Source organism: Alligator sinensis, unplaced genomic scaffold (genome assembly GCF_000455745.1).
Source record: "Alligator sinensis unplaced genomic scaffold, ASM45574v1 scaffold1675_1, whole genome shotgun sequence".
In the NCBI taxonomy this organism is placed as follows: Eukaryota; Metazoa; Chordata; order Crocodylia; family Alligatoridae; genus Alligator; species Alligator sinensis.
In genome coordinates this window covers 240671-252742 of record NW_005843086.1, presented here as the reverse complement: position 1 = coordinate 252742, position 12072 = coordinate 240671, and the positions used below count along the sequence as shown (strand labels likewise).

The following is a 12072-nucleotide window of genomic DNA, read 5'->3' as shown; positions in this document are numbered from 1 at the left end:
CACAGCTGAACAAGGCATGCGGGACTAAATGATGTCATGACTATATTTATACCCCCATCCTATTCTCCTTCTCGGTCCACTGGGTTTAGAACTTGCCGTATCCGTTATTTTATCCACCTATCTATATATCTTGCTTATCTATCATTTTAACCCAGATTGCAAATGCTCAGGAGGTAGCAGCTCTCTGAAAGGCACCAGCACTCCTCTGGGAGTAGAACAAGATAGTCAGGCACTGGATCCATGCTGTTGCTACTACTCAGCTGCATCTTTGGGTGGGCAGGTGAAAAGCTCCGAGTCTGGAAGCACAAGGGCACAAATGTGCTGCTCCTCCCCACGCTGGCTTCCAAGAAAAGTCACTAATGCTGAGAGCACAGTGCTTTTCCTGGAACAAGACTGATTGCAGGGATAAAAGCTGCACCTTCAAATGCATTCAAGGGTCTGAGTCCATCTGCGAGCTTGGGACAGGAGGATGGAGCTTCCTTACTTGTACAGCTCCTAATCTGCTAAGGGAGCCTTAATGCACTGAGTACGGAGGTTAATAAATAATGCAGGATGCTACTGTGAAGGAATGCAAATATCCTCAGGGAAAGCAGTGCTACTATGGGTATTTCTTGATGGGGAAAGTATCTTCTCCTAAAACTGGGGGAAGGGTTAGCAAAAACATTGGATCCAAAGCTTACAGCACCCGGAGTTATGGGGGTACCTTGTAGCAGGCAATTCACAGCTTGTGTTGAGTCAGACTGCAATCTTAGTTATACCGTGTAAATATGGGCAAGTCCCCTGTGGCTAAGGCAGCTCTACAAAATCATAGAATCAGACAGCGAGGGTTGGGAGGGACCGCAGGAGGTCACATCTAGTCCAACCCCCTGCTCCAAGCAGGACCAGCCCCAACTACAGCATCCCAGCCAAGGCTTTGTTCAGCCAGGTTTTGAAAACTCCCAAGGATGGAGTTTCCACCACATCGCTGGGTAACCTGTTCCAGTGTTTTACTACCCTCCTAGTGAGAAAATTCTTCCAACTATCTAACCTCAACTTCCCTTGCTGCAGCTTGAGCCCATTGCTCCTTGTCCTGTAATCTGCCCCCACTGAGACCAGCCCAGCTCCATCCTCTTTGCAGCCCCCCTGCAGGGAGGTGAAGGCTGCTGTTCAATCCCCCTCGGTCTTCTCTTCTCTAGACTAAATAAACCCAGTTCCCTCAGTCTTTCCTCACAAGTTATGTCCCCCAGCCCCCAAACCATTTTCGTTGCCCTTCACTGAACTCTCTCCAGTGTGTCCACATCCTTTCTGTCATGGGGGGCCCACAACTGGACACAGGACTCCAGATGTGGCCTCCCCAGTGCTGAATAGAGGGGAAGAATCACTGCCCTGGACCTACTGGTGACGCAGCTACCAATGCAGCCCAGGATGCCGGTAGCCTTCTTGGCAACAAGGGCACACTGCTGGCTCCTATTCAGCTTATTGTCCCCTGTCCCCACCAGGTCCTTTTCTGCAGAGCTGCTGCCCAGCCAGTCACCCCCAGCCTGTCCTGGTGCATGGGATTGTTCTGTCCTAAATGCAGGACTTTGCACTTGTCCTTGTTGAACCTCATACGATTCTTTGGCCCAATCCTCCAATTTGTCAAGGTCACTCTGAATCCTAGCCCCACCCTCCAGTGTATCTGCTACTCCCCCCAGCTTGCTGTCGTCTGCAAACTTGCTGAGGGTGCACTCTGTGCCATCTTCCAGGTCACTGATGAAGACATTGAACAAAAACTGGCTGGATACAGGCTGGATTTGGAGACATCATCTACGCAGAACACACCCAGCCAGCCTTCCTGTTAATTGTGTAGGCAGCAGCCTCCATGCAAACTCAAGTACTATTTTTATCACGGCATTTTGACTGAAACGGCAATATCGGAGCAGAACATTTGGGGCATTCAGCCTTACTTTATTCTCTGTAGCCAGGACCACCAAACAGCAAGCTTCGACAGGTACCACTCCACTCTCCGACAGCGACCCAGATGTGAGGGCTTTGGAGCTTTCGGCACAGAGACTCTGACTTGGAGAAATCCCAGGGTCCTGAGCTGAGGAACAGAAAAGCCATTAATGAAAGAGGAAGGGGAGGAGAGCGTTCGGATGCGATTGCTCCCTGCTGTACTGGTGCTACCAGATCTGTACTGCTGCATAAAGAGATGCAGTGCAAGGCCTTGTGTCTCTAATCCATGCATACAAGCCAACCTCAGTGTGTTCTGGTGCCTTCCGAATGACACACAGCAGCCCTGACAGCCTACAACCAAAAAGCCAGGCCAGTGCAATTTAAAGCCCCCAGCTAATGTTGCACCAAGCTACCAGCACAGAGCAGCCAGCACTGTGGCATAAGACAGCCCTGCATTCTAGTAATTCTGTGAGTTTGGTCTGGCTGCCAGGTTAAGAGCTTTTGTGCATCACAAGCAGGGATTCTTGTGCGAGTGAACGTGAATAAGACACCCCCTCCTCCTTGAACAGAGAGGACTGAGGGGTGGGCACTGCACAGCAAGGTACTTCTTGGCCTCATGTTGCACACAACTCAGCCCTCCCTGTGTTCTTTGCTACTTGCCTTCTCTCCAATTCAGACTAATGGAAATGTTCAGGCAGGACCTCAGCCCGTAGGCTACACAGTGCCATGCACACCTATGTAGGGAGTCAGAAGAAAAGCAAGGGTAACATTGGACCCCTGCTAAACCAAATGGCACAACTGACAGCCAACTCCCAGGAAAAAGCTAACCTCCTTAATGGGTACTTTGCGTTGGTTTTTCATCAGCCCGAAGGGTCTGCCTTGCCTAGCAAGATGTGGGACGGCCAGGGTGAGGGTGAAAATATACAATAGACCTCGTAAAGGAACACCTTGAGAGGCTGGACACCTTCAAGTCAGCTGGTGCTGACAGATTACACCCCAGAGTACTTAAGGAGCTGGCAGGAGTCATAGCCTAACCACTGGCCAAGATTTTCGAAAACCCCTGGTGCAGTACCTGAAGACTGGAAGAGGGCCAATGTGGTGCCTATCTTCAAGAAAGGGAGGAAAGTAGATCCAGGGAACTACAGGCCCATCAGCTTGACCTCGATCCCTGGTAAGATTCTGGAAAAAATCATCAAAGAGTCCATTCTTGTCAAGCTGGCTGATGGCAACATCCTGAGGGATAGCCAGCACGGGTTTGTTGCAGGTAGGTTTTCCCTGACCAATCTCATCTCCTTCTACAACCAGGTGACCTATCACCTGGACAAGGGAGAAGAGATTGACATCACATATCTGGACTTCAAAAAAGCCTTTAACCTGGTGTCCCACAATCTCCTCTTGGAAAAATCGGCCAACTGTGGTCTCGGCTACCCCACAATCCGATGGCTGGAGAACTGGCTCTGAGACCAGACTCAGAGAGTGGTGGTCGACAGAAGCAAATCATCATGGCACTCCGTGTCCAGTGGTATCCCCCAAGGCTCCGTCCTTGGACCGGTTCTCTTCAACTTCTTTATCAACGATGTAGACATTGGTGTCAGAAGTAGACTGACCATGTTTGCCAATGACACCAAACTTTGGGACATAGCGTCCACACCGGAGGATAGGCTGGTGATCCAGGCTGACTTGTTGGAATCTTTGACCCCAGCTGACTTCCTGCTCTTGGGGCAGGAGTCTGGACTCGATGATCTCCCGAGGTCCCTTCCAGCCCTAATGTCCATGAAATCTATGAAACACTGGTTCTGCATGCAGGAACAGCCAGCACAGCAGCAGGGAGACTGCAGCACAGGAAAGTTCCCTGCTCATCCCTCCAGCTTAAAGGAGGGTATATGGTCTCCCTCCACCATCAGGGATCAATGCCTCATGCACAAAAGTGCAGGGGACCTGCTGGTGGCCATATACCTCCCTGCCTTCACACCAGTGCTGCTGGAGCTACATTCCCTGTTGGTTCTCTTGGGTGACTACAAAGGCAGGGGACTGGATGCCATGGCTGGGGTCCCTTCCAGCCCTATGTCCCTTGATATGAAAACAGAGTTGATGGCAAAGTAACTACTCAAGCTAATGCTGATGAACAGCCTTAGCTGGGGAACTGCTCAGACAGCAAGTGGAAGAAGGCAGCTGGATCATCCCTTCAGCTCAGCTCACATCCTGCAGACCCAGAGACTGAACTTCACAGGGAGCACATGCAGTAGTGGCACACAGTCTTTTTGGGTCTGATCCACTGGTTTCAGAGCCCATCTGATCCTGGCACGTGACAACCAACTTGTCTGATGGTCTTACTGTGGAGTGTGCCAGGAAAGCACAATGCTGTGGAAGTTCAATGGCTGCTTTCTGTGAGCTGAACACCTGCCCGGCTCGTGTATCTGACTAGCCCTTCTCTGCAGGGACCTTCCTCGTGCTGTTTTCAGGCTACAAAACCTTTTCTGTCCCCTCTCTCAAACTCTGCTGCAAGAAAACTGGCAGGCCTTTGGCATGACTGTGGCTGTCCAAACTACAAGGTGTTTCCAGGTGTTTGCAGGCACTGGATACAAAATGCACAATACCTGTTGCCCCAGGGCTGCAGCTGGGCTGTAACCCAACTGCTCCAGATGAAGAGCTAAGGCCACAACTAGCCTTCACCAGACCTGCACTTAAGCCTGATTCTTAGGATCAAAGGAAAACAGAAACCAACCATCTCCCTACCCTGATACTGGAGGCCATTCGTTGGCAAGGCCTGAGGACTGAGCAAGCTGGGTTTTCTGAATGTCCTCTCTCAGGGCTGGTAATCTGTCAACTTTCCAACCCTGCTTACGGTTTTATTTGCTGAGGCTGGGCAATGCCGTTCCACACCTCCAATCCAGACGGTATGAAAGGAGGCACTGAACGGACTGACCGACAAATGGGGTTTTGATCGCTGGTTAATTCACCACCTTGCGTGTTGTACTGCTGAGCTGTGCTCATGTATGTTCCACAAAGACCCAGCTGGAGGCAGCCAAGACGGCTGGGATCTGGCCTGCTCTGCTACACAAAAAGCCCCAGGCTGACTGCATGTCTCATGTCAGACACAGACAGGCTCGATTACCCCCGTGTCATGCAAGAACGAAGGACTTGCTCCTCGTTCTCCCAGGCCCGTCTGTAATGGCTCGCACCGAGGTACCAGACAGAAGCATGAGGAAGGCTCGGGGACTCAGCCAGCCTGCGGGGACTGCAAACACGCCAGGGAAGGGAGCACGGCTCCACCAGCCAGGAGAAGCAGCTCCACAAGAGGGAGCTCTCCATCGAGAGCGCCGAGCTCGGGTCCAGGACACAGCCTCACGCTACGGTAAAAAACAGACAAGGCTTGAGGCTGTAATTCCAGCAAACGTTTCTGACGACTCCCGCTAATTGCCAGCTTCACTTTGTGGTTTAGATGCTCCCGATCCATTGACAGAATTACAGCTGTGGAGTCCAGACCTTCATTTATTCTACATACTCTTCCCCCCTCACTGCCATTATATTTACTGAGGAAAAGAGATGCATCCCCCTACAGTCACCTGTGAAATGCTCAATTAAACACAGAACGGATGGCGAGGTTCCTGACTGTTTTCCAACTTTGACAACAGTCAGAAAGAATGCACAACACATGCACACGCATCTGCGCTGCTCCGACAGGCTGCCTGAAGTCTGGGAGGCAGGTACGTCCATTAAGATTGCAACACATTTTCCATTTCATCCAGAAATCAGCTGGATGCAACATGTGCTTTGGGCTTTTGACAGCACTTACCTGGCATTTTGAGTGCGAAAGCTGCAGTGAGTTCAGAGAGGCACAGCAGTAAGCCATTCACACAGGCTGAAATCTTCCCCATAAAAAAACAAATTCTATCACAACTCAGCTGTAGGTCTAACCTGATGGAACGCCTCATTTACGTGTGTTGGGAAAATGAACGGCTCCTCCCCCTCCAGCAAGTCAATTTAAGAGAAGAGCATTAGTAAAACGATTGCATCTTGGTAATTAAAGCATCTTACAGAGAAAATCCAAAGCATGCTGTGAACTACTCTGCATGACACTGACATTAACAGGGTGTAAAGCCCATCGCCGGACTTTAGCGGACGTCAGTTTAAAAGCCAATCCACGTTCCTCTCTGGAGACCACCTGAGTGAGGATGTCTCTGCCAACTCGGCAGTCCCTGCGCTAGTCGCAGCCTACCTGTTTTCAGCACCACCAGGTGGGAGGAGTCATCCCGGATGTATGACACCGATGCGATATCGTGGATGGGGACCCTGAGTATGATGTCTTCTCCATCCCTCCACACCAGCTTGATGTTGTAGGCAGACAGACTAATCACTGCGTCGTGCTCCTGGGTCAGCTGCCCTGGGAGCTGATGTGCTCTCTGTGACAAAGGAGTTTTCATTAACAAGTGGAAGGCTCCTTTCCCCTGTCATTAGCCCTGGTCAAGGCAGCATTGGGAAGAAGGGAACACCCACCTCCACTTCTCTGCTCCTTTCATGTGCCACTGACCTTAACTGAAACTACTAAAACATGCACAGTAAGCATCTAAAAATGAAACCCACTAGACACATATCACACATTTCAAGCAGCCACTCAAACTTGCTTAAGATTTCCCCCTCACCCCTATAACTTGAGTCATTTATCCTTGTACTGTCAACCTTTGATCTCTCTGCTCTGCAGCCTCCATGTCTGGAGTACTGCATACATATATAAAACAAGAACAGTAGGGACAGAGGAGCTAGCAGAGTTCACTCGACAAAAGTTCAGGCTGGAGTGTATAAATGGCCTGGTACTCACCTTGGCATTATCTATTAAATGAAGGATTTCAGTACGACTGGAGGGATTCAGGTATCCAGGGACAGATGTTAATTGGCCTAAATACTGGGAAGGGAAAAAAAATCCGTTACCAGGTGCTGCACGCACCCCACAGTGAAATCTCTCCACAGTCACGGAAAATGTGAATTTAAAGATAAATACCAACTAGGAAGCCATATCTTAAGCTCAGTCTAAAAGCAATCCAGGCCAGCTGTTGCCTTGATGCTACATTTAGAAACCTTTGGAGAACTACTTGAGACAGAAGACTTCCGATGAGGCCAGGCAGGGCTTTCACTATTACTACAAGCTGGTATCCAAGAGCTGAAATTCAATCTGGTGGCCAAAAAGCAATCATCCAAGTCTCAAGGTATACAGCCAGCAGAGCCTTACAAACAGCTATCATTCTCCCAAAGCAGCTGTTAAAGCAACCAGCAAGCAGGATGTCCTTCCAGCTGGCCTGTGTGTGGCAGGACTGTGCTACACCATTTCACAGCTCTCAGCTGGGCTGTACTCCAAAGCACTTTCCATGAGTTAAATACACTTAGGAGATTAGCTAAGGACCAGGAAGCAAAACATAAATATCCTTTCAACTAAGTTCTAGAAGTGGACAAGGCCAGTGGCTCTTCTAGAGAGCAGAAGCTATAGAGAAAAGCGGCTCTTGTCTTAAATTTGGCACGGCCAGGGGTTACACACAACACCGAGCATTGCATGCGCCTCCATTGCATGGCAAAGGGATAGGCATTTGCCGGGGCCCACAGGCCACATGTTAACCGTGCATGGCCTACGCGAGGGCCAGGGGTCACAGGCTGTCCCCTCGCAAGTCACGTGGCTGCCTTGCCTTAAACGAACAGCGATGTGGTTTGCAAAGGAGCACACAAATGCACACACACTTGCTCCGTTCAATCAGCTAGGGGAAGGCCTCTGAAATTTTGAACTGGGTCCTCAGATGAATGAATGGGGGAGCCTCTGGAGCAGTCTGAAGATGGAAATGATGTGGCTGTGCTTTATCCTTCGCGCTGTGTTGGCAAGACCCACTGAGGAAAATCCTGGGAATGTCTTGATGGCAGGGCCCTTTTGGGAAAGGAAAACACACTCGCGTGGAAAGCTGAACTGAGGGCACAATTTCAGACAAGGGTGAACACCAAAGGCCTCTTGTACTGTGCACTGCAGCAAAACAATCCCCTCCCCATCACACTCGCACATCAGACAGGAGGATGAAGTTGAGAGAAGGATGAAAGAGATCCTGTCCCTTGCCTCCCAAGTTACCTTAACTTCCTTTTCGATGTAGTCATTCAGCAGTATGTCTGGTTCAACTCGATCGGGCAAGGACAGCACGACGGTGTGAAGCGGGCGTCTCTCAGTAACCTTCTCCTGGGCCTTTTTATCCCGTCCCTTCTCGCCTTTCAAGAAGACTCGTTTGAAAGGGGACACGATTCCAGGCTGCTGGCAGAAACAGAAATGGGTTAGGGCTAGGCTTTGCATGATCTGCAATCTGCAAGCAAACGAAGCCTCTTGACAGACCCGTCGCAGGGAATGAGAGGCTGACTATCAGACTCCAGGCGCAGTGGAAGCGGGCACTGGGCGCTCTCTGTTCCAGCGTGCCAAGCAGAGATGAGGTGTGCCGCCTCTCCCCTGAAAGACCTCATTATTCACCTGTTCCCACAGCCTTACTGAAATGAACGGCTGGTTCTCCTCCAGGTGCGCAGCGATGCTAGAGCGAAAAAGGAAGGACACAAAATCAGCTTTCAGTCCCTGTCTTTTGGGAGACTGAGAACGCTGCAGTGGCTCTAAGCATTTGGGATTTAGAGCGCAGCGTTATAAGCAACCCGGAGGGCTGCACAAAGCCCTCCATGCTCCCCCCACCCCATCCAACCACAGACATTTCTCCTGGGTTTGGATGCATTTCCTGCAGACTCCACTTCTACAAAAGGATGCTTTCACTGCTGTCCTAGAAGAGGCACCTCTGCTCTCACACACAGCCTCTATCCTTCTTTGCCTATTGCCTTCGCAAGGGTCAACTGCCAGATCACGGCTGCGAAGCAGCACCGTTTTGTTTCGACATCCATTTTGCCATTTCAAAGGGCCAGTGTTTCATTTCATCGTTTCGAAGCACTGTCCCGTTTCGTTTTGTTGAAACTGCTTCGCGCCCATAGGCTGTAACGAGGAATCATGAAAACGCCTAAAACTTTGTCATTCCTTGCCTGACTTGGATGAAAATTGCAGGGATGGTAGCCCCTTCCGAGGGCATGAAACCTGCCATGTTTCAAGGAGACAGGTGAAGAGGTTTCTGGGAAACTGCACCTCAAACTGTTCAGGGCGGCGGCAGCCTCCTCTCATCCGGCGCGCCGATCCGAGGGCCCGCACCCCCGGGAGGGCTGCAGGGCTGTGCCGGACTCCTCCTGGGGGCGCAGGCCCCCGGATCTGCGCACCAGACGATAGGAGGCTGCCACTGCCACCTGGGACTTGCTGGCAGCGGCAGCCTCCTCTCATCCGGCGCGCCGATCCGAGGGCCCGCACCCCCGGGAGGGCTGCAGGGCTGTGCCGGACTCCTCCTGGGGGCGCAGGCCCCCGGATCTGCGCACCAGACGATAGGAGGCTGCCACTGCCACCTGGGACTGAAGCCAGTAAGCCCGGCTTTGAAACTCAAAACATTTTGAAACTTTCAAAATTTTCGAGTGCCCTCGTTTCGTTTCGAAGCCTTTCACTTCAATTTCGCTGTTTCGAGCTCAAAATGCATTGAAACAACTTTGAAATGAAACACCCGGCAAAATTTTGCACAGCCCTAATGGCTGGATGTTCACACAGCTGCTACGGTCCTCTTTTAGGGGGGTGTACCCCAACGGCAAGATGGGTACAACTGGTGAAAATAACCCATAGTACATTAAAGCTAGGGAGGCAATGCAGGACTTGAGTCTGAATGTGGGGTGATATTCTTTCCAGGAACGCATGACACAACAGCGCTAAATGTTAAGTGTTCATCATGACAACTGAGTACTTCCCTTTCAAGAGATAATTTACCACGCTGCACTTCCAAGCATATAAATACGTATGTTAAAATGGATGGCTCTGGATGTAGTTATGCCACCGCCAATGGCAGCCGTATGCAATTTTATGATCCATCCAAACATAAGCAATAGGGATTTTGTCCTAAAGCAATCAGAGCTCTGACATTATGGGACATTCCTCTCCTCCTAACGGCTTCCTCGTGACTTTGAAGGTCTTCGAAATCCAAAAATAAAGTATTGCTAGCTCAAGCTGGGGTCTGGAAAAACACAACCCAAGCAGAGTTGTTCTTGTCTTTTTAAAATCACTTGTGATAATAGAGGCTCTGTGATCAGAAAGGAGCTCAATTATACTGCAGACTTGTGCAAGGCAGAACAGAATCCAGCTTGTTCTCCCGGGCTGTACTCGCCCGGCAGCGCTAAGGACTTGTTTGTGTGAATAAACCAAAAAGATCTGACCCACAAAGGCAGGGAGAAGACACCAAGTCAGAGAGAGCTATTCTACAAGGCAGCTTGGCCGACTAGGGTGACACTAACTGGCTGCCATCTGTTAGCAACAAATGTCTATGATCGTGTTCAGTTTTATTCCTTTTCATGTTCTCCAATAAGCTGCTTCTGCTCGAATAGGAACGTGCTGGGCAAAAAGAATCATTTGAGGGCATTCAAGGTAAACCCGAGGTGCCCTGCAGGACAAGCTGCTGCAGTAGGAAAGGAGGTAAATTTTTAAAGTTCATTAGCGGCCCCAGATAATGGCTTGTTTGGCTCTCAAGCTGATGCAGACGAAGCCTCGGATCTAGCAGGAAGGCGAAGAGAAGCAGCAGCATTTCCAGGGTAAACACCGCCTCGAAGTAAAAAGAAGCCATCAGCTAGAGTCCTTTGTGATTAGACTGGCTTACCAGGTGGCAAAGCTGTCCCGATCCTCACTGTGTACCCGGCCATCAGCCGCCAAGGGAAATACCTGGTGGGGGTTACCACCACCTCTCTGAGGCTCTGGTCGTCACCCCTGGGCCAGACGGTGCCCGGCACTTCTGAGAGCCAGCCGTTTACTGCAGTCCCCATCTGACCCCCCTGATAACACCTATTCGCTCACCCTTACCGCAACTCCCAACTCTGCTTTCCTGCTGCACGGGCCAGTCTGCACTACTAACAGGGAGCTGGTTGTGCCTCAGTCTAAGCCACATTTGCGGTGAAGCCAGAGTGGGGGGCATGAACGCGGCACAAATGCTTGCAAGTCAGGACATAAGGGTAATGCAATGATGCAAGGGTGGCAAACACCCTGGATTCCCAGGGGTGCATCCCTCGAAGAGGGGAAAGCCGGGCAGGTGCTCCCAGGGCTTGTGTGGCTTGATCCCAAGTGGGAATTTCCTGGATGTGCAGGATTGGGCCCCTCAAGCACCTGCCCAGGACAGCTGGAGAGTGCAGGCAGCTTTTGGCCTCTCCAGCTATAAAGCAAACAGATGTCTGCCACTAACGAGCAGCACATGATCACCTCTGTGCGAGCCACAAATCTGGGGCATTTGTGGCATAACAAGAGGCACAGACATCCGTGTGCTCGGCCTCGGTGACGCCGTAGAAGTGTTTATGGCAGAAAAAAGGAGATGAAAGGCGACTCATTAGACTCCACCCTAAGTGGCTTACAAGCACAAGTCTCCTTTCATCGTTTTTTAAAGCAAAGCGTAAGTTCCTCAATCACTCGGACACCGTGAAAGTTTAACTCTGTGTTTACCAACAGTGAAGCAGTCCCGACAGCAGGGACACGCAGATCTCCGGCTGTAGCCGCTGGATCGCCACCATGGTCTGTGTGACAGTACGCTGTAGGCATGTGCAGCACCAAACCACACACAAATGCACCCTAGAGACCCAGGGATATTACTGAGATAGTTGGAGCATGAGAGACGGACACAGGAGCCCTGTACCAGCTCCTTACTGTAACAGCAGCCGTGCAGACATGCACACAACTCCTAGTCCAGGTGAACAAACAGTTCATGACCCAGTAAACCCCAGTAGTTATCATCTTCAGCTGCATGACTCTCCCTGCTTGCAGTTTCCTGCAGAAGGGCAGGACGCCGAGGTTGCGACCTTTCAGAGAGGAGCTGTTTGCTGAGGTGTGCGTTTGCTCCCCGTGCTGGCTTCCCCCGCCCTCCCTGGCTCAAAGCAGTGCCTTGCACATCAGCCACGTTCCAGCTGGCTCAGCAAACAGAGGCTCAGCGTTGCTGCGAGACGGTCAGCGAGGGCACTTTGTATTGCAGTGCCTGGTAGAGCTGCAGTGCCCGGCCCCGGTGAGGATGGGGCTAAGCACCCCTGGCCCAGACCCTGCCC

At 51.1% G+C, this 12072-nt stretch overlaps 1 protein-coding gene across 2 annotated transcripts in view; it reads right to left on the bottom strand.

Annotated features, from left to right (window-relative positions):
- CCM2 (CCM2 scaffold protein) overlaps window positions 1-12072 on the bottom strand; it is a 77260-nt gene that overhangs the window by 19631 nt on the left and 45557 nt on the right. For both annotated transcript variants that reach the window (XM_006037220.3, XM_006037221.3), the window contains exons 2-5: window positions 8018-8191; window positions 6734-6817; window positions 6134-6317; window positions 1926-2062 (exon numbers count right to left, since the gene is read on the bottom strand). In XM_006037220.3, the coding sequence (XP_006037282.1) occupies window positions 1926-2062; window positions 6134-6317; window positions 6734-6817; window positions 8018-8191 (579 nt within the window). The remainder of the gene's footprint in view (window positions 1-1925; window positions 2063-6133; window positions 6318-6733; window positions 6818-8017; window positions 8192-12072) is intronic.